This window comes from Protomyctophum parallelum, assembly GCF_964188405.1.
Source record: "Protomyctophum parallelum genome assembly, chromosome: 1".
In the NCBI taxonomy this organism is placed as follows: Eukaryota; Metazoa; Chordata; class Actinopteri; order Myctophiformes; family Myctophidae; genus Protomyctophum; species Protomyctophum parallelum.
Genome location: NC_139697.1, coordinates 39564402 through 39587831, shown reverse-complemented (window position 1 = coordinate 39587831; position 23430 = coordinate 39564402). Strand labels below are relative to the sequence as shown.

Sequence of the window (23430 nt, the reverse complement as noted above, 5' to 3'; positions counted from 1 at the left end):
TCATGAACGGGACTCAAACACGCAACGCGCTGTCAGGCCAGAGCATGCGCCTGGACCGCCAGGCCAACGTGCGCCTCAGGAACAGCTACGATATATAATATTTCCCCCCTTCCCCTTACGCACAAGATCGGTATCGGCCGATCATGAGAAAAACAATCGGGATCGGTCCCAAAAAACCTTGAACGGAGCACCTCTCCTGCTGACAGTAGAATGGAAGCATAGGATGATATTCAGCAAAGCAAATGTAAATATTTATAACTCATCTGTTGCTCAGGACACATTCATCATCCACAGCTGGCATGTCTGAAGAGAAGCACATAGTGAAGTAAGTGCACCTTTGAATATTTGCATGCAGCTCACACATGCACGCGCACACTCATGCACGCACACACGCTCGCACGCACGCACGCACGCATGCACACACAATTTACAATTTAGGCATTTAGCAGACGCTCTTAATCCAGAGCGACTTACATTTAAGCACACACACACACACACACACACACACACACACACACACACACACAATACTGTCTGTACTGTATGTATAGGCTACTCAATGTACTGTATAAGTGGCAGGAATGATGTCATTCCAGCACTGCTATATTGTGTGTAGCAACACACAGAACACACATGCGGTGTGAATGCTGATTTGTTAGCTTAGACAGGTTAGGTCATATTATCATCCCTATGGAATGCCCCATGGTTAAACAAATTCCCTGCAACATACCAGTAATCCTAAAATCACCTGGCAGAAATTGTCATGTTTTGATAGAAATTGGTAATTTAAAAACATTCTCAAGAAAAAATTAAAAAACTGATTATTTCATAGAAGGTGTTCAGTAATCACTACTTTGTATTGTAATCGTTTCTCTGGTATTTGGTGTACTGTATAGGTAACTGCAGACCTATAACTGGACCTTCCATGTTAAATAAAGTAACACATACAGTGTAATTGGTGTGTGATGTAAAAATACTGTTTCTTAATTTGTTTGCATCTGTTGTTTTCTTTTTTAAATCAAACAACACATGTTGTGTGTTAATCCTTTATTCATTAGTAGACCTTGGGACACTTGCCGTCAGGTGCCAGTGGTCCATGATGAACAGACGCCTTGGAAATTGATCAAGTTGCTTAAATTTGTCACTTTGTGTGTGGTGACACTGATGGTGTTTGGACTGGCAATATGCAGCAAGGTACCACACAGGATTCATATTCAGAGAATATACAAAAATATACATTATGTTAGTTATTTTTTGGTGTATTATGACGTGCTAAATCTACTAATACTGTATAGCGCTAACTAGTGTAATATTGGTATCCTTGGTCTTAAAGGAGTAGTTCACCTGAATAAATACTTATTTTCTACCACTTACACACCCCACGAAGCCTTGAATTCATGGAGAATGTTTTGTTATTGTCGCATTCCGAAGCCTATAATTTGATGACCGGCAGAGTCGGGTTCTGGTCGGAGATTCAAAGAGACTCAAAGAGTGTCCTATACTGAGCAGCCTCCCGTTCAACGAACTTCACCACTTTTCAACCTATCCACTAATGTTCATGTTAAAATAGCAACATTTTCTTCTACTTGGTCTGTGTGGTCTTCTACTTGGTCTACATTCCTTCGCCTGGAAAGGAGTCAGCTGAGGTGGTTCGGGCATCTGGTTAGGATGCCTCTCTGCAATGGATTGATGATGTCACTGGTGGACGGGCTTCTGAACTGCCCACAGCCGTGAGGACCAATTATATGAAGATAGGTTAAAAAGTGGTCCTTTAAGAATGTGACAAAAAACAAATAATCTCCATGAATTTAAGCTTCATGGGATGTGAACGTAATGCTCATTCTGTGATTTCAACTTATTGTGAGGTACTGTGGAATGAGTGCTAACTAAATAACAACGTAAACACATTTATATCAGCTTGTATAAAATGACTGTGTTTTGACTGTTTTCAGACCCCTCTCCTGCTGCTCATCACGTTGTCAAGTAATGCCATGCACACGGTGCCAGCAGACCACAAACCCCTGACCCTGCTGTGTGTGGGCTGCACCCTGGTCACTCCCAGCATCCTTCTGCTCTTCAAGAGCCTCTGGAAGGCCTGCTTCAAAACCTCCAAAATACCAGCCAGAGCAACTGCTGTCTTTGTAAGAAACACTGATATTAAGTGCTTGAATTGCGTATATTAAGGTATAAGAATACAAAGGTGCATATAACGATGCCCTACTTGGAATAATGATGTATGCAGTTACATTTCAGCTATGAAAGAATAACATGGCATATTACTAGTTGTACTTTGTCTCTCCCTATCACTCTCTTAGTCATTGTCTACCTCTCTCCATATTTCTCATTGTCTGGGTCATGTAATGACAAGGTTTTGGGGTTGGGTGTGAGACTGCAAGTATGAGAAGGATGGTGCAACCAGAGTAGATACTGATAGGCTATTATTTAAGACACACATACGGCTATTTGAGAAGGTGGTCCGGTGGAAATGTCCAACTGTGAATAACACAGATCAGCTTTACGTTTGTGAGATAAATAGTAGATAGCTAGATACAGTATCCTTTGCTGTTCTAGCGCAAAACTATTCCTGCAATCTCTGGGCCAATTCTGAAGGGTCACCATACCTGTGATTAAAACGAATATAGGCCTACAAGATAATACGATAATATGCTACAAAATATTTTTGTGTGTGTTTAATCGCAAGTAAAGAAGACAGAGTGCAGGAGTTGTTTCTTTCACGCTGAGTTGTCCACCCACAGTGTACAGTTGAGTACACTCATAGAAATGTTTTAATGTTTAAAGACTGGCAAAATATTACAGTCCTACATGTTTGATTTTCAGTCTAGGGTGGTCACTGTGACACTGACTGCATAATAATAATCTTCCCCACACTCCATATTTAAATTGAATTGAAGTGAATTGAATAATACAGTTTATTGGGGTCACACACTGTCTATAACCATAGCGAAAAGATATGTGAACCCCAACAACATTCTCCCTATCACCCTATCCACTATAGACAAAAACATGTTTCTATAATATGTCTTCTTGTCAACCTCCTTCACTTATACCTGGGTATTATAATCTTCCTCTGATTCATGCTTTTTCTCTGTGTTCTTCTGATCTCCAGGTTCTCTTCATAGACATCCTGGTGGCACTGGGTTCAGCTGTCCTCCTCATCGTGGTGATGCCATCCCTGGATATCATCACCAATGTGATGCTTCTTAATAGCCTTGCTCTCCTCTCCGCTGTCTTCCAGGTGGCCGCCCAGTGCTCTGCCAGGGATGGGAAGCGTTTCCTTTTACCGCCCATCTCTGCGTTCCTTCTCATCCTACTGGGTCATGTTCTCTTTCTTCTCTCAAGTGGAGAGAAACTCCTATGGTCGGGCGTGGCTGTTGTCGCGACCGTCTTGGTGTCGCTCAACTGGTGGGAGAATTATGTTAGCTTGTTCAGCAGCAGCAGCAGGAACACCATTGGTACCTCATTGGGTACAGGCGGACATGGCTTTTTCTACCGGCTGTCTGAAGATTTAAAACACTCCCAGAACATTCAACACATCATGTCCAGTCTCACGAGGATCATGGTGACGGCTGTTGTGCTTGGAGCATTTGTCCCTCTGTCCGGTAGAGAATGGACCTCGCTCGCCACTGTCCCTGTCGATGTGAAGAAAGTGTTGCTGACCCTCACGGTGGTCCAGCTCGTCTCCTCGGCCCTGTGTCACTGGTTTGCCGTGGCGGCCTGCAAGATGCATGCCGTGCGGCGGAGTTTCCTCCTGCCCATGTACCTCGCCTCCCTGGCCGTTCTGGTTCTTTTTGTTTCTCCGGTGATAGTTTCCTTTCAGAACCACAGAACTGACAACAAATTGACCCATAACTTCACCTTCACGAATTACTGCAATGACACTGTTCGTGTTTGGAACAGAGATCTTCAGAGCGGTTGGTACCAGCTGTTGGTTTTGGACACAACGCACACTTTGTGTGGTCGAGACCTAACCCAGGTGACTGGGATGGTTCTACTAGGAGGTATGAGAGTAATATTTGTCAAGAATTTGTTATTTTTATGAAATCATAACATAAGTTTCATGTTTACAAATACAACAGAGCCAATTTGACTAGACTCTAATTGCCATTGTTGGTTTGTAGATCTGCTCTTTTGACCTGTTTGGGTCCCGGGGAGACATCTGGGTCTCAAGCTAAAGCTGGTGGAGGACACCGGTTTTAGGGCCTCGTAGTTGTGTGGAGAATATATATAAATGTGGTGGTCAGCATTAAGTGATTCTGTTTGATGATTGATGATTGGACAAATGGGAGAAAGAAATTCCGATGTCGTCAAACTTCTTATCGAGATGCATAGGTCTGAAACTGTGCAGAGTGAATGAAGGAGTGAATCAAAGTGGGAAGACGTGTTTGCCCAGCTCTGAAGGTTTCAGATAACCAAGGAGCTGGCAGATACTGCTGGCTTGCAAGGGAGAGGACAGTCACAGGAGATGAGGATGTTGCAGAGTCAGCAGAGAGGGACGAGAGGAGAGGATAGAAGAAGAGAGAGGAGGGGTTTAGTTTAGAGAACTCAGGTTCCATCGAGACAGTTTGAGGTTGGATTCAGGTGGGAGAGCGAAGCGAGATAAATGGATAAGGTTATAAAGTGGTGATCTGAGACATGAAGGGGAGTGTAGGTATACGAGAGGGCGGAGGATAGCGGAGAACACTAGCTCCACTACATTACCACTGCCAGCCCTATGTTAGGAGGGGAAAGGAGGAGGTTAAAGGAAGACAAAATAAAAGCAACATGAATATCTATGTGGGTAGGTGCCATCTTTTGTGAAGGAGCTGAAAAGAGCTATCCTCACTCATTGGCATCCGTCAGTCTCGAGAGACTATGGAGTCGTGCTCTGGATAGGGGTTCTTCGGCTTTTGGTGCAGCGTTCAGTGTGTCTGAGTAGACCAATGCGGGATTCGCACTCCCTTCCGCACTTCACACAGGGAAAGACTGATGCAATAGACGTGCTCGTGCCGTTATATCAATGAACATACACATGTCTAAAATGTGCTGTTCCTTAACTTATCTACTCACTGTGAATTACATTTATCTCTCTCTGAAATGGGCATCACTATAAATCGATTTAGTCTTGATGGCATGCTTTAAAGCCACTCTATTGTACTGTTCCATAGGTTCAGCATTGGCTTGGTGGCTGGGTCTTCTGCTGTCCACCATCTACATTAGCTCTCTGAAGCTGCAGCGTATCCAGAGAACAGAGCATCTGTTTGTCAGGAGAATGTACGAGGGAGCATTTCTGGAGCAGTCCATGCTGCTCAACACACGCTTTGAGATAAAGACGACTGGCACACGCAAGTTGTATAAGTGAGTGTGTGTGTTTGTGCGTGTGTGTGCGTGCGTGCGTAACATGCTTTACTGCATGTCACCCCCCCATTTCCTGCCAGCCTACTGTCTATCCCTCCATAAAAAATATAAAATAAAGGCGAAAGCCACAAGAAAAACATAAAAAAGGCTAATCTACCAGTTGCCAGTTATAGGCTCTAAGGTTCGATCTGATCTGACCTGCCGGACCCAATTGACCACAATAAAACACACCCAAACCTGTTAGGGTTTTGTCTCGGTTCGGGAAGAGCAGTGAAGACCTATAGATTTGTACACTTGTATTTCTTCATAAAATCTTGTTCTAGTTTCACAGACTCAGTGACCGTGTTCGTGTGTGCAACCATGTGGCACGAGACTTGTGATGAAATGATGAAGATTATAATATCACTATTCCGGTGAGTTACTGTATGTTGTATGACACGAATCTGATGAAACAATAGTCCAATTAATTATACAGACTATTGGTTCAGACCATTTTCGAATGCTAATGCAGATGTAAATAGTTTATTTACATACATACACATATACTCACATACACACACATACATATACAATATACACATCCACATCATTTATATTCATGTGCATACCACATTTCACATGTCCATACCTGCTATATGCCAAATGTGTCCAGGTTGGACCGATACAGACCAAAGATGGCTTCAAAGACCAGCGATGTGAGTTTTGAATGCCATGTCTACTTTGACGATGCTTTCAAAGACGTGCCAGGGAGTCAAGGCCGCCATGTCAATGAATATGCAGAGGTCCTTGTGGAGGTCATCAAAGAGGTTTACAGGTACAATGTCTTCACATTTTGAGTCAATCATAAAAAAAGATTGGAATATAAAACTATAATTACACAAACTTCTAAATCTTCTGAACAGTTTTCTGAAATACGTGTGTTGCTATATCAGTATAGTTCTCAAACCTTTTCATGTCAAGGACCCACAAAATTATATGTATTTGGCCGCCGACCCAATCTTAAAATACTTTTAAGCAAAGATTTGAGTTTAAAAATAATCACATTTTTATGATTTTTCAATAATAACAGAGCTACAAGCTCATAGCGCTGTCACTGTGTATATCTATTTTTGAATAGTCCAAGTATAAAATATGGTTCAAGTGCTTAGGATGATTGTAACACTACTACTACTACTTTTGTTGGAGGCCCCACAGGTAATTCAAGCCTATACCTAACTGTCTTTGATTTGATGGTCAGTATTTTCACACAGGTCAGTGGGAGACTGTTCACATTCAAGCCACCGATACCTGGACAGCGGCTGTTCAGGACGCCGTATGGAGGACGCCTGGAGGTCACAATGCCTCAGGGGAACAACCTGGTAGTTCATTTTAAGGACAAACACCTCATACGCCACAAGAAGAGGTGGTCCCAGGTATATACAGATTTGAGGCCCTATTTTCGTCAGTGCCTTACCCCTTATTCCTAAACGTCTTTGACTTTTTCACAACGTGCTGATGTAGATAGGTTAGTTGAACAAAAAAAGGCCGTTTAGGGACAAGGTGTACAGCATGGCGAAAATAGGGAACTAAATGCTTATGTAGTGCCCCAGAAAAGACCAGGCCACAACAACTCAGCTCTAGTGGCATGGTCTTCAATATATTTTCAGGCCAAAGCCCCCTAGTTAAGATAAAAATATGATAAGACTGGTTGATTAACAAAGATTCCTGGAAGACCTTACTCTATGAAAACAAGTGAAATTCATTTTTGTCAGGTGAAAACCTGACCTAACAGGCCAGTTTTTAATAGTGACCTAGTCTACCTAGTCTTCATCAGTCATCATCATCCTCATTCTGCCTAAGCCAATGGGAGTCTGACCCCATACCTTCAAATGCCACCTAAGCCAATGGGAGTCTGACCCATACTCTGAACCGCAGCCAGAAACACAGCCAGCCAATCCGCGTAGTATCATTGCCTGCCTCCGAAGCTATGACACACACTGATTTCCGCACCGCAGCCAGCCACTCTACGACCGCAACTGAACACAACGGAGGCAGAAACACAACGGAGACGGCGCTTCTTTCACCTGACAAATATGACTATGTCATCATTTCTTGTTTTTGTTTTACTTCTCAGTGAAATCTGTTGGTTTATTGTTTTCTAGGTCATGTACATGTACTACCATCTGGGCTGGAGGCTAACCACTAAATACTGGATGAGTGGACGGAATATGAATGAGCTGAAGAAACAGATGCAGGTTCGATAAGTAGAAAACACACCTGCTCTTATATCAATATAGAAGTACATACTAATACAAATGCTAATATTACTACTACTACTAATACAGTACTACTTACTGTTACTTACAATTTGTGTGTGTCCCCCCCCACCCCAGAAAGAGAAAGAAAACACTTACATCCTGGCTTTAGATGGAGACACAGACTTCCAGCCATCTGCAGTGATGGTGCTGGTGGACCGTCTCAGACAGTACCCCCGGGTCGGTGCGGCCTGTGGACGCATCCACCCCACAGGGACAGGTTGGTGCATTGGGAATAGTAAGATATTCAGAAAACAAAAATCACACCCGTGTGAAGTGAGGGGCGCTAATATATTAAAGTCTAACTCATGTTGATTAGGTGATGTAATGGTGATGTAAAACAAACGGTGCCAACACAAACATTAAATGCCATTAACGATAAAGAGACAATATGACAAACATTGAACTAAAAACAAACTATTGTTGTCATGATTACTGTGTTATGTAAGGTTTTTCTTTTTTTTGTTCTGTTTGTTTGTTTGTTGAAGTTTGTACAAAAGTACAAACTATTATGATGTGTTTGATGGGTAAGTAAAGTATGTGTTGTTGCTTACTGTAAATTGCTCTGGATTAAGAGCGTCTGCTAAATGCCTAAATTGTAATTGTAAGTAAATATTATGTTCCATGTATGCCATGGCCTTTCTCTTGAACTTTTGGATATTTGCTTAAGCTAGAAACGTATTTGCTTAAGCTAGAAACACACAAAAACATATCAAGGATGTTTATAAGGCGTTTATTATTTTTCACTGACTCATATACAAGCATCGAAATGTTAATGTGTGTTCTGCATAACTGTGCTAATCATTACAATATAGGCCTGGCTACACAAAATAAGAATAGAGCAAATACTTGATTAACTGAAAAATAAGGCAGGACCCACATTTTAACACATAAGACACCGTGGAAAGCATCTGTGTTCATTTTAGATTTTAGCGTTTAAATTAATTAAAACATAACATACACAGATTACACAATACAGGCTCACAGCATGTCACTTGTACATCTGCTATGTTTGACATTAAACAGAATGTTTATGTCATCCTGTCACTCAACCTCTACTGTCTCACTCCATCAGGTCCCATGGTGTGGTTCCAGAAGTTTGAGTATGCAATGGGACACTGGCTGCAGAAGACAGCAGAGCATGTGCTGGGCTCTGTGCTGTGCAGCCCAGGCTGTTTCAGCCTGTACAGAGCAGCTGCTCTCATGGATGACAATGTCATGAAGACATATACCAGCAAATCCACAGAGGCCATACACTACATACGCAATGACCAAGGTAGGGGAGACGCTTATAGTCTCTGTTGGTCTCTGTCTGTGTCTTTTCTTTTATACATAATATTTTGTCACACGCCTATCACTATATAGTAAATGAGCAGTGAGCACAATGAGCTGAGCACATTTTCAGACACCAGACTCTCACGTACAGAGCTCAGCTCACAGTCACACGGCAACAAGAGGGAAACAGGAAGGGGTGGAGGACAGCGAAATTATCATTCATTTCTCAAATAAACCGCCATATTTATTCCCCGACCCCGAAATACAGAACCAAGTGCATCAGTAACAATCCGGGCGTGTCTTTTAGTTTCCAAATATGGGAAAATGTTGTATTTTTTTACGTGACGTTTAGTAACCTCACTTGTAGTGGTCTCACTATTATAGGCTACTATGCTCACTATGAGTGTAGCATTTGTCTTTCTACACATGGAGACATGCTGTGGATGGGTCAAAATCGTAGTCTACCTGCCAATAACATCATGGCATAGCGTAGTGCATTTTAAGCCTGTTTGCTATTCTCAGACGTTCCATTATTAATGTAACTCATTCATTCTACCCATATCCCTGTTTCTCCGTTTGTGTTCAGGTGAGGACCGTTGGCTGTGTCTTTTGTTACTTCGGCAGGGATGGAGGGTGGAGTACAGCTCTGCATCTGACGCCTATACCAATGCTCCAGAGGGCTTCAAAGAATTCTACAATCAGGTGAGGGCACGCTAATTCAAGGCAAAGCCACTTTGTCACTTTGGATGAGAGTGTGCGCTAAATCTATATGGTACATTCCTATAGCGTCGTCGATGGGTCCCGTCCACCATGGCCAACACTGTGGAGTTGCTAGGCTCCGCCTTTCTGACCTCTACGAGGAACCCATCCATCTCCAGACTCTACATCTTTTACCAGCTGATGACCATGGTCACATCCATACTGGGGCCTGCTACCATGTGCATCATGATTGCAGGTTGAATTTGATTTTCCTTTAATGTAACGTTGAGAGGAAATATATAATTTAACCTTCTGTACAAAGCTCTCCCTGTCGGTTTGTTACCAGACCATGTCTTGCAACTTCTGGTTGCAATAAAAAAAAACAAGCACTCTCAGTTTGTATAAAATGCAGTTTACAGTTGCCAGTTAATTTGTATGTATGAGGAAACGCTATGTACGCTTTACGCTGAAATGCGTCCCTGTATGCTGTGACTGTCCGTGCGTATATGAATTAAAAGTACTAGAAGAACATAAGTTCGGTTTGCTGGCTATTACTTTCTTACTGTGAACTTATGGTTGCAAGCCAACAGAAGTAAAAACAGTAGCTTATTTATTTTATCTTGGGAATGGAGAGTCGATAGATCTGCAGGACAGTGATTATGTAGCAAAACAATAAAGTGTCGTGTTCTCTCCTCCGTGTCATCAGTGCCCATACTCGAGGCAGGGTTGGCGAAAGGGCCTTTCTGTGTGGAGTTTGCATGTTCTCCCCGTGTCCCCTAGGGTAGGTTCCATCACAAAAAACATGCAGTAATCCTGGTCTCTAAACTACCTCCCCCTGGCCAGCCGGGGCGCCTGATGGAGGGGAAAGGAACTGGTTGGAATAACGTGTTCCTTCCACGTGCTACGTCCAACCGGGGAAGCTCCCCCCTGTCAGGTGAAAAGAAGCAGCTTGGACTCCTCATGCATAGAAGGAAGCATGAGGTCAGTCCGCGCTGCCTCATGCACGCCCAGGATTACATTAGATAATTGACACTGGGTGAAAAAATGGGTTGCAAAATCGTGGGATAAAGAAATAATAATAAAACAAATCATTTAATTATTTCTACACCCAAATAACATAGACAAATCATGAGGTATCCTAGGCTATAATGTGTATACTTTATAAATTAATAATGGTTTCAAATTGCCACATTGATGACGTTACTTTAACCCATTCTGACCGGGCACCCATTTTGGTGTTGGCATCATGTTATGCTTTAGCTATTTAAAAATAGCAGATCTACAAGCTCATATCGCGCCACCGAGTGGCGCGATACGAGCTTGTAGGTCTGCTATTTTTGAAAAATCGAAGAGCGACTGACATTTTTTTAATCTGATCTCAGGTCAGAATGGGTTAATCAGACCAGTGTGTGTCCAGTGGAAACCTTCGTATGAATCTGATCTCAGGTCAGAATGGGTTACGGGTAAAAAAGAAATCATTCTTTGGGTATACTCACACTGCATGCACTTAGACTTCACTACGCACCAATCAACTGAAGCAAAGCTAATCTAGACCAAACCTATATCATCTACTTCATCAAAACTGCAACCAATCTACGGTATTTCTTACCTAAACTAAACTAACTCTTAGTTAACCTAACCTACTGTTAAACTAAACTGTACTTTTTTATTTATTTATGTATGTATTTATTTTCTTTCAGGAGCTTTGACATTGATGTTAAACATAGAATTCAACGGTGCATTGATCCTGTCAGTATTACCCCCTGCCATCTACCTGGCTCTCTGCTTCAAGCTGAAGTCAGATACACTGGTCACTATTGCTGCTGTCATGAGTGTCGCCTATTCTATATTGATGTTGGCGCTACCCATGATCTTAATCGGCAAGTAGTGATTCAATTGAGGATTCGATGCTCACGTATATGTGTGTAATAGGCTTTATGAAAAGAAAAGATAAATATTTTCTTTATACTTGAATGAATAATAATAATCTCTATTTCTTTATGTACACATTCTTGTTTTCAGTGTTTTATTTTCATGCCCATCATTGCTGTTTTAACAGACACCATGATAGAGGAAGACACCATTTTGAGTCCCAGCAGTCTTTTCTCCATCTCCTTGGTGGTCATATGCATTGTGACTGGGCTGATGCATCCACAGGAGATCCACCTTTTGGGCTACGGCGTCCTCTACCTCTTGAGCGCCCCCAGTGCCTACCTCCTGCTGATCATCTACTCCATGACCAATATGAACGATATTTCCTGGGGTACCAGGGACTCCATGCCCTCTTCTGGGGCACAGAGGACTGCACCTACAGGTGCCGTATATTTCCAAATAGTAGCACTACTGCAAATAGCCGCCCAGTTTCTTTTAAACGCCCGGGGTCTGACACTATTTCACATATTAAACACCCGTCCAAATAAATGCCCCGGTCTGTAACAATTCTAACAAACACCAGGGCTATTGCAGTTTCTTCAGCCTATGTTACATAGTCGGGGTGATTATGGTAATTTGGTTATTTATCAGTCGCATTTATCAGTAATAACCTTAATAATAGCCTAATTTAGGTCTGTGCAAACATCGGGTGGCTATTATTTGTTTCTTCAGCCTACTTGGAAATTTAAACAATATTTGCCCGGTGTAGGATGGTGCAAGAATAATTAAAAGCCTGCTGCAAATAGCCGCCTGGTTCATTTTAAACGCTGGGGTCCAAATCAATTTTGCATATTAAATGCCCAGGCTACAATTTGGAAATATACGGTTGTTACCACGGTAACTACATTAGTAACAAATTAGAAGCTGGTCTGAACGTTAGATTTTTATGGCATGGGGCTGACTTAGCCCTGAAACATGACTGCCATGATGATTATCATGACAGTCATGACTTAACTGCACCCTGTTTTTGGCGCTCGCTACATTTACAACTTTTACGTATATATAAACATTCGGATTACAAATATAAAGTACTCACAATTTGTCCCACGGGGGTTAGTTAGTTGCAGCACCAGCGATTAGAATTGCTGCATCCCGCGTTGTTTAATAAAAAGCATTTTTATCCGCGCCTATTAGTCTGTATTGGCAGGGCGGTCAGCGTACCTATATCGAACACACCGAGTGCCACCCTCCTCCCGACCGATAGGGGCGCGTAGTTGAAAGCCAATGGCAAAATAACAGCTCGGATAAAAATGCTTTTTATTAAACAACGCGGGATGCAGCAATTCTAATCGCTGGTGCTGCAACTAACTAACACCCGTGGGACAAATTGTGAGTACTTTATATTTGTAATCCGAATGTTTATATATACGTAAAAGTTGTAAATGTAGCGAGCGCCAAAAACAGGGTGCAGTTAAGCCATGACTCTCGTATGAATACGAGAGTCATGAACCATGGCTAGGCGCTGACTGGGCTTACCAAGGGTGCACTGGCACTGCCCAGTGCACACCTGTCCTTGCGAGGTGCCAGCCAACAGATTAAACACAAAAGAATAAAAGAGTATCGCCGCACACTGCATCAAACGGATGCGTTTCGGCACGCAGGTCTTTGTCAGTGTTCTTCCCTTTATGTATAATCAGAATCTGAACCACCCAGTTTATTCAAGACCTTCGCAAGACAGCTCTCGAGTTGAGCGGGCCGTTCCCTTGATGTGAGTCTACAAAAGTAGACCAATCACCCCGACCCCGTCACGTGCATGCAGCGAGCAAACCACAAAGTTAAGCTGGTATTGTATCAATAATCGCTTATAGAAAGACCTTGATCTCAGATGCCCTGTGATTGTCTAAGATGGGCGCAGGACGCCTGGGCCTAGCCCTGGTCCAAGGCTTACAGCGAGCCTCTCTCTGACCGTCGCCTTGTGGAAGTACCTTCCACAGCCCTCTGGTCATATTTCCACTCCCGTGCGCTGTTTTTCTAATACCAGCAAATAAACAAAACTACGTAACCACTCACCGAAACAAAGCCTGCTAGACCTTGGTAAAAGTTTTAGTTGTTAACGTTAGTTCAACTTAGAGCTGTAATGCTCCATCATCCGTCTGCTCCAATCAGATCTGCGTTACCTTGTCCGCACCCCTTTATAAACGGTCCTCACTTCCCTTCGCTCATCTGTGCTTCCGTTCAGGTAGCACACAGACACGTTCGAGAGCTCACAGCTCACCTTCTTCATTCGTCATTTCCATCCAAGTTCAAGAGTCAACAAACTCCTCCACGGCCGCAGCTTTCATCCCAGGACACACCGTCGGGTGTTTCGCCAGCGTCCCAGGCCCTGCATGCCTCCATCAGATACAGTATCATTCTAATTGCTCGTCACTGCTATTTATCCACCTGAATGGTTCAACCTTCAAAACAAACGTAACTGCTAACAGCCTAATTTCGATTCCGTTCCGATGCTGCCTCCGCACTAGCCACTTTTTACCCTGCTTGCTTGCTGCTGCTCAGTGCTTTGTACGTCGTGCGTTGCCGTTACAAGGCTGCTTATGCTGTATAGTGTATACTGCTGCTAATGCCTCATGCCACCAGTCTCGCACTGCTTCAGGTGGCGTCTGGGCGATCATGCATTAAACGTTGCTTTCACGGCAGTAAGCTACTGGTCATCCTGTGAACGTAGCATAGATCAGGCTGCAGGTCTAAAATCATACACGGCGTTTTAGTTCGTCCACAGTGTAGAGTGGCGACACGCTTTGTCTAGTTCCAAACTTTTTGTTCCTTGGCGGAACTTTCCCCCGAGATAGAACGAGCACTTCCGCATTCCATTGTTGCCACGAGAGTCAACACTAGTGTAGGCTCGAGGATCGTTTGCTTTTGCCTGAAGGCTGGCGTGCTTTGATGACGCAGTGTTGTGATGCGCCAGTGTTGGCTGTGATGAGCTGTTGGATGGAATAATAATAAACGGAGCGACCGGTGGCGTTCCAATGATAAACTCCTCGTCATCTATCCTTATAAAGAGAGTCTAAAGCCTGCATTTTCTTCTAGCTGCGGCCGGCGCTACACTAGCGTCACCACTATCGTATCTTAGACTCCTAGACTACTCTGAGCATGTCCGGTGCCGTCAGGTTGCCACGTCCGCTCATTATAAGCGTCTCAGGCTTGTTTTATTTAATCACTTACCAGGTGGACGCCGTTGTTTAAACCCACGGTTCATTCGAAGCACCCTCAGTGTTACATGTTGGTAAATTATCTGACGCTGTCGGATCGTTTTCATAATGATTCAAGTTAGTTTTCGTGACTTGTTTTTGCGGACCTGGCGCTTGTCTCCTCCAACATGGCAACTCTGTGCCCCATTCATTCATGCCCTGGCAATCTACTAGTGCTCCAGATTCTTTCTCCAATCATGTGGATTGTGATGAGATGTTGAGCGTAATCGTAGGAAAAAGAAAAAGAGAGAAGAGAGAAAGGGAGAAAGAGAAAAAAAGAGAAGGAGGAGGAAAAGAAACAAAGTAAAAAGAGGAGAAGAAGAGAGAAAAGAGAGGCGTGTGTCAGTGTGAACACGTTCAAATAGCTGATCTACAAGCCGTGAGCTTTACAGGTCGGAGCTCCCACTATCAGCTCAATATGTCACATTTTGCTGTGGTTTATTCCCGGGTTTTCATTCCATGTCTAACCCCCTGATCGACGTTAGACCCTCAAGAACGCTCCATTATTACATTGTCAATGAAGGGAAAATGCTTGCCATATTGTCCCTCTTTACGCCACTCTGTTCCTATCATTCACGGCATTTAATGTTCATGCCGGCACCGCTCGTTCACTTGACCTTTCACCACCTAGTTAACTTGAGCTAGCCCCCTTTTCACCAGCGCCCCTCATTTCTCACGGGTGTGATTATCACATTGCGTTTGCTCAGGAATCGGCTCAAGTGCGCGGATCGGCTTCCCGCTGTCCCCCTAAATCGTTCATTTAGGACTCGTCACGTTTCACAGAAAAAGAGTCAACGCGTCAGTCACGCTAACTCGACGCAGGTATAGTGCAAACATACAAATGGCTTGTCTTCAGGGCGGCCGTGTTCCATCTGGTATTCCTCTCCTTTCACAGCAAATCTCAAATCTGCTGCCGTGTTTGCACATTGTCGTACCTCGCCCAGCAGATATGGGAGTTTTTCGCCACGGGCCACGTTCTCAATCTCCAGTTGTAATCCGTGGGAAGTACGTGTCTCTGATGTCTCGGTTCAACACATGGTTAGAAAGCGTAGCTCGCTTTCCACTTCATTCACGCGCAGTGGGCGCATAGTCTGTCTTCTCTCAGGATTCAGGTCCGCCTATGTCGACCTTCTCGATGGCGAGACCGTGCTCACCGAGCCGTACCTAATTAAGATTTTCTCTGTTACTCACCCGTCAACTGCATTGTTTCTCCCGTCAATTAAGTCTTATTCTACTCTCACTCCAACTGCCACGTCGGTCCGACCATACTAACTCCATGCTTGTGCCCCTCCTGTCCAGCTACCTGCTCGGCGATCATCAGGGAAACGAGCACTGTTCACGCATGCCTGGAAGGCCAGGTTCCCGGCTAGGCCTCAACACGGACCCCCACCGAGCTGAACTCGTCAGCCATCCAACGCAGCCTAATCCCATCAGCAGCCACGCACTGCAGCAGCCAAACCCAGCCGGCAGCCACGCACCGCGACAGCTAAACTCAGTCGGCAGCCATGCACTGCAACAGCTAAACTCAGTCGGCAGCCACGCACTGCAACAGCTAAACCCTCTGGCAGCCATGCACTGCACCAGCTAAGCTCGACAGCCACGCACCGCAACGTCTCAACTGCGCCGTAATGTCTAAACTCATAGGTAACCACCCACTCAACGTCTCAAACCACTCACCTCAACCCATTTCCGGGCGGGAACCCCTATCGGTATCTTACCCCCTCAGGCCGGGAACCCATACAGTACGTACAGTATTCAAATGTAAAATTTCGATGCTGCTTTATAAATATTTGAAGTTTTTCAGAAACCTTAGGTCAGGATTCAGAGGCGTTTTTAGAATCCGCCTTAGGCCTAAATGGATTAAGCCATAACCTATTCACAGCCTCCGTTGCTCGGAGAGCTCAGGCCACCGTGCTACGCTCCCACTTCAGTTTTGGGGGGGAATTCCAAGCGGAATAGTTTCCCGCAGTCGGCCATATCACTATTAATAATTTCGGTTCCACGTCCACTGCGTCAGCCATAGCCCAAGAACCTATGTTCGTCAAACCTTTCCCCTCGGGTCTGCCGCGTTCGTCAAACATCACGACGCCCAGTTTTCGCTCGATGCCCAGAGATCCATGGCGTCTACTAGTCCGGCACCGTGGTCAGGTACCTCTCCTCCGTGCTCCTCCCCCTCCACGTTAAGACCAGTTTCTTCCCTGCTACTGCGGAGACCGTCCTCCTCCTCGGCCGTGAATGCCGGACACTTCCGCCCCACGGAAATCCCTGGACGGGTGCTGCACCAGGATGTCTCCGTGGTACTTGACATCAACCAGGATGAGCACATCACCAACGAGCATCCGTACGGGCCATTACCAAGTATAACAGAGAAGATAGCAGTGAGGAGACTAGCTGGTCACTGCCACCGCCATCGAGAACTCCCGGCCAAGGCCGCACCGCGGGAACCAACGCTGGGCGTCGATCGAGAGGACGTCCCACACCTTCCTAGGCAGACGCACTAAAGAAAGATACCGGTGCGGAAGCCAAGGAGCTGGCCAGATGTACGAAGGACCGAGATGACCGGAGTCGTCGTTGGAGGGCTCGTCTGAGGTCGTCGTAGAGAGTTCGCCTCCCATCTCCGCTCGCTGCTCCTAAGATGTGGTCTCCCTCCTGACCGCTATACTCCAGCCACTCCCTGAGAATCGGAGCCGCCACCACCGCTGCTGCCAGCGGCGTCTCCGTCCTGATCCTGCAAGCCTCGGGCCACTGGTCGTCCTCCGCCTTCTCCTCCTACGTCAGACCTTCCTCCGCCTCCGTGCTCGATGCCCAGAAGTCCATGGTGTCTTCCAGCGCGGTACCTACATTGACTGGTGGATGTGTCGGGTGGCGGGTACCTCCTCCTCTGCCCACTTCTAAACATGTTCTCCCTCTCCAGGACGCCCACTCACTTCCTCCAAAACGACGGTCGACCCGTCCTCCGGCCACGCAGGCCTCCTCCGTCGGGAGTCTCCCTGTCCCGCCAGGCGAATCAAATTCTCACTCACTGCCCTCTGTCGAGAGGACGCCTGCTAATCAAATTCTCACTCACTGCCCTCTGTCGAGAGGACGCCTGCTAAACAATCATTCCATTCACGTTTCATTCATGCCATGCTAACCAACCTTACTCTCATCCCAAACAGACTCCGCCGGCAAACGATTTCCGGCCAACCATCCAGAGGCTCGCTAACCATCGGGCTGTTCGCCTACCAACCATACCTACTAACCATTCTCCCACAAGCCCCTTCCGCAAAGGCTCCCATGTCGGCGGCACCAGCGTCGTGAGGCTCCAATGGCGCGGGGCCTTCCTGACTCTCCCACGGATCCCTTCTCGCTAAAGGCCCCGGCTCGTCGAGGGAATCTCTCCAACATCGTTTGTATAGTCCCTTCCAGGTAAACCTTAATTTACTCCTTCCTCCAGACGTTTGCACCATTCCTCCAGGCGCGCACTATTTAATTCCTTTTGGGGGGCAGGCTCAAGAGCCCCCCCTGCCTCCGCCAGGCAGGATCCGAACCGAGGCTCTGGTCCGTCCCCAGGGGGCCCACGCCAAAGCTCCTCCACTGTCTCCTCCTCATACTGTCATCATTCTGTTATCATTCTGTATCATACTGTCAGTCACTTCTTTGTCCATTCACTCAATCCCAGCTCCATACTGTAATCAATTCATCTGCAATAAATCTCACCTCCAACCTCCACCCTCCGTCTTAAGTGTAAGCTCGTTAAGAGTTGAAGTTTTAGTTGTTAACGTTAGTTCAACTTAGAGCTGTAATGCTCCATCATCCGTCTGCTCCAATCAGATCTGCGTTACCTTGTCCGCACCCCTTTATAAACGGTCCTCACTTCCCTTCGCTCATCTGTGCTTCCGTTCAGGTACCCGCCACCTCCCCGACGACCGCCCAGCAGCAGGCTCCACCAGGTCGGCCCCAGGGGGGCAGGCTCAAGAGCCCCCCCTGCCTCCGCCAGGCAGGATCCGAACCGAGGCTCTGGTCCGTCCCCAGGGGGCCCACGCCAAAGCTCCTCCACTGTCTCCTCCTCATACTGTCATCATTCTGTTATCATTCTGTATCATACTGTCAGTCACTTCTTTGTCCATTCACTCAATCCCAGCTCCATACTGTAATCAATTCATCTGCAATAAATCTCACCTCCAACCTCCACCCTCCGTCTTAAGTGTAAGCTCGTTAAGAGTTGAAGTCTATTCTCGAACCTGGGAAGCGTCTCAGGTCCCCAGTTTCTCTCTAAAATGCACTTTGTGCCATTTTAATAACGCAATGTACCCTGAATTTAACTGCAGTAACGCTATCCTACACTCGCGAAACGCCAGTAATGTGATCTATGAATGTGATCCTGGCGGTTCGCGAGTGTAGGATAGCGTTACTGTCATTAAATTCAGGGTACATTGCACAAAGTGCATTTTAGAGAGAAACTGGGGACCTGAGACGCTTCCCAGGTTCGAGAATAGACTTTTACCAAGGTCTAGCAGGCTTTGTTTCGGTGAGTGGTTACGTCGTTTTGTTTATTTGCTGGTATTAGAAAAACAGCGTACGGGAGTGGAAATATGACCAGAGGGCTGTGGAAGGTACTTCCACAAGGCGTCAGAGAGGCTCGCTGTAAACCTTGGACCAGGGCTAGCCTGGGCCGTGTCTCAGCAGTCCAGGCACCTTGGCCGGTAGTCCAAGTCTGGCAGTGTGCCGCGGGTTCATCTTCCGATCCCGGCGGCCTTTACTGCATGTCACTCCCCCCCCCCCCCCCCCCCATTTCCTATCAGTCTACTGTCTGTCCCTCTATAAAAATTATAAAATAAAGGCGAAAGCCACAAAAAAACATTATTTAAAAAGATGGGCGCAGGAAGCGCTCCTTTTGTTTAATGTGATAACCTATTCCATCCACGCAAGACATTGAACAAAAACGCAGCGTTAGGTGAACCAATACGAATGCTCCTCTCCCCATGCCATCCGAGAAAAATAAAATCATGCAACATTACATTGATCCACGTTGGCCAATCACAGCTATGCATGTGCAATTGTGCATACAGCGAAGCACAAGTCTTAGCTGTATATGCAATGTTATCGGTAGAACTTGTAGTAAATTAGACATTTCATTTCTATGTCTTTTTCAGTTTTTGGTAGGAGATTCCACCATACCCTCACAGATACGAGTCCAAGCTTGACCAAATGCTGTAATTGCCTCTGCTGGAAGCCTAGTAAAGAGAACATGGTATCTATAGAGGTAGTGGAGCCTGTGGAGGCTCCCCATTCCATTATAACAAAACACATAGAACTGGAGGAAGAGAGGCAAGTACTCATTGTTGGATAATGGGCATTTAGGATGTAGATTTTTTTGCTATATGATATACTGGTACTCATATTTAAAGTTTTCAATACATTTAGTTGCAGGTAAATAATATCCCCAGGTTTCTTGTCTCTCCCTGCAGTATACTACTTAGATTTAAAATTATATATATGTATGCCACTTCCTTGGTTTTTATTGTGTAAAGAAGGAAGAAAATGGAAAATAATATTTATTTTGATGAGATAAGGACTTGGTGAATTGCTCACATTAAAATCAGTTAAATATAATAGGCATGAAAGCCGGTAAATAGTAAATACAAATAAATATGCACATCCAGTAACAGTCTACTATTGGTGCACTGATTAGTCATGGATGACAGTGGTACTGTTATTGTAAGAGTGATATCATAATATAATACAATAACACTTACATTTTATTTTCCTCAGGGAAGATCCTCATTTGACACGTGTTCATCAAGGTAAGACCACAGATATTCCCTCGCTTAAAAACACATTGAATTCATGTCATCTGTGTTGACAACATAAAAGGCCTTCAGATATCAATTATGAAATATTACCTTTCTTCTTTATGAATTACATTAATTTATACTCTTGTTTCTGCCTCTTTGACTTTGACTACAGACTGGATCATGCAGTTACAGACCTTGTCGGATGAGATGTCCCTACATGAACATACACTTGACACAGTGAGTGGAACATTTTATTTGGTCTCACATACACTTTTAAAGCAATTGTAGCTGCTTATACTTTTATTAAAGCTTCACGTGAAAGGGAGGCGGAGCATGTTACATACTGGCTGTCGGCTCGGCTGCTCTGGTGACTCACAGTGAAATCGTCCGTGTCGAAACACATATCAATCCTATTGTTACACTACTAACTCACCTGCCAGTGAGGAGACCCCACCGGGAGGACGTAGAGCCTTCGTCCTTCTCCTGCCAAACACTCCCTGCTGACAGGTGCCACTCCAGCCCGTATGAATATGTGCAGTGATTAAAAAACAATGTAGGAAACAAACAAAAAGAGGATATTTACTCGCGAGTCGCGCCCCATTCAAATTGGTCCACGGCCCAAACATGGGTCCCGAGTCCCAACCCACTGTTTGGGAACCAGTCAGTGCAGTACAGTACGTAGGCGTTGCACCTCATTTAAGAGTTGCTTTGTGTTTCTCCACAGGAAGAGGAGGAATTTTGGAAGGAGCTACAGAAGAAGTATCTTGAGCCACTGGCAGAGGACAAAGAGAAACAGATGAACATCACCGAGAGCCTCAGAGAACTCAGGAACAAGGTATCAAAATGTCACCAAATTTAAGAACAACTTGAAACACATCTATGGAAATCTTTTGAGTGATCACATCCACAATGTACACTGAATAAATAATTGAATAGAGGAGAGTATAACTCAGACCTTCATCAGACATCTGAATGAAGTTCCGACTTCCGAGTGACCAAAACATTGTATTTAATACATTTTTGTAAGTGAAGACAGTGTGCGGGATTTTTCTGCTCTTCAACTTCATTACTCCGACGCACCTATATCTCCGTAAGTGTGCAAAAGGAGATATGTACCCCCACCCCCTTTCTATTTTAACAAATGGAGCACACTGCCAGACTGACTGGATTACCAGCCAAGGTGCCTGGACCGCTGAGCCACGGCCCAGGCTTGACAGCACATTTTAAGTTTACTTAGAAGTTGTGATGGCTTTTTACACTTGGTTGCATGCTGAAAATAGCTGATCTACAGTACAACTTCACAATGCATTGCAACGTGAGTCGTGACGTGTTGTGACCTTGTATTACATCTGCTATTTTCAGCATGCAACGAAACATAAAATTACTTGTCTTTTAGTTCTACTGGATCTCTTCTCCACTAGTCCCTGCCTAACATTTTTGTCTAGTTTTTATTTGTTGACGGAATTGTCAGTATATTTAGTCTTAGATTTAGTTATCATAGCTTTGTCCGCTGTTAACGTTCGATGAACATTTTTCATCAGTTTTAGTCGACAAAAACAACACGGATAAGAATGTAATTTAATTGTTCTGTCGCGCAGGTGTCTTTTGTGTTCTTTTTTGCAAATGCCTTGTGGCTGTTGGCTGCATTCATCCTCCAGTTCATCAACCTGAAGATTCCCATCCCTAAACTCAACCTGACCATCATGGAACACACCGGGGACTACATTCACATCGACCCCATCGCCTTCATGTCTCTCTTCAGCTTTTCCTTGATGATCGCTATTCAGTTCCTGGCCATGTTCTATCACAGGTGAGAGCACCGCCTTTGTTTCGCTCTCAGCGGTTATGTTCTGATTCAGTGTAAAATGATCACAAATGACCACATTTGAAATAAGTATGTCTTTATCCCATTCTGACCTGAGATCAGATTCATACGAGGTTTCCGCCGGACAAACACTGGGTCTGATGAACCCATTCTGACCTGAGATCAGATTCTAAAAATGTCAGTCGCTCTTCGATTTTTCAAAAATAGCAGACCTACAAGCTCGTATCGCGCCACTCGGTGGCGCGATATGAGCTTGTAGATCTGCTATTTTTCAATAGCTAAAGCACAACATGATGCCGACACCAAAATGGGTGCCCGGTCAGAATGGGTTATACTCTAAGTCTAGAATATAATATCTAGAGTGTTATCCTTCGTATGATTTATATTGTATTTTACATAAAGTTTATATCAAATAAAATCCCATCCATCCATCCTAGATATGAATGATTATGTAATTTTGCTCATTGCCCGGGCATCTGTTACAAACATTGATTTCCAAAAGATGTTAAATATATTTATTGTTTATGTGACTGATATATTATGCCAGAGGTACTTATATTTAATGTGATTTGCATCTAGTCAAGAAATGTTTTACCAATTTTATGCCCTTGAAATCCATACAGTACTATGTTTTAAAACTTTTTTCATTTGATTGTCCGTTTCTTTACTTTCTTGTCTGTCCAGATTATACACACTGATCCATTATGTGGCCTTTGAGGACACCGAGTCCAAGTCGAGAAAACAAGCTAAACAACATCTGGTATATTTACCACAGGACAATGAGGTAGTAACAGCACCACAGCTACTGCTAGCCTAAGTTGGTCATCCATTATAAAATGCCCATTTAACTATTTGTTGCCTGCTAGAGTACCAAATTGGCAGTTATCGTATTGCCTTTTGGGGGAAAGCGTCAACCATCGGTGCAATCTTTTACTATTTCAACAAATAATTTGTCAATTCTATTTGATCCAGGTCCATACAAGGTCCCTTTCCGAGACCCTGCAATCTGACGTTGAGGATGTAGCACTATCTGAGGTATCATTCATTATAGAACTATACAATATGTTTTCAGGTAGAAATAT

At 44.6% G+C, this 23430-nt stretch overlaps 1 protein-coding gene across 1 annotated transcript; it reads left to right on the top strand.

Annotated features, from left to right (window-relative positions):
* Positions 1 to 299: 299 nt before the first annotated feature.
* On the top strand, positions 300 to 22337 carry LOC310870038 (chitin synthase chs-2-like; the record flags this gene model as incomplete). Its single annotated transcript, XM_083781059.1, has 20 exons — positions 300 to 325; positions 1062 to 1194; positions 1953 to 2141; positions 3128 to 4019; positions 5166 to 5355; positions 5679 to 5768; positions 6008 to 6169; positions 6593 to 6767; positions 7497 to 7589; positions 7728 to 7869; positions 8725 to 8925; positions 9511 to 9626; positions 9711 to 9879; positions 11324 to 11457; positions 11646 to 11937; positions 19882 to 20056; positions 20501 to 20532; positions 20696 to 20760; positions 21248 to 21358; positions 22122 to 22337. The coding sequence occupies 20 exons, from the start codon at positions 300 to 302 to the stop codon at positions 22335 to 22337; spliced, it is 3603 nt and encodes a 1200-aa protein (XP_083637185.1).
* Between the last annotated feature and the right edge of the window lie 1093 nt (positions 22338 to 23430).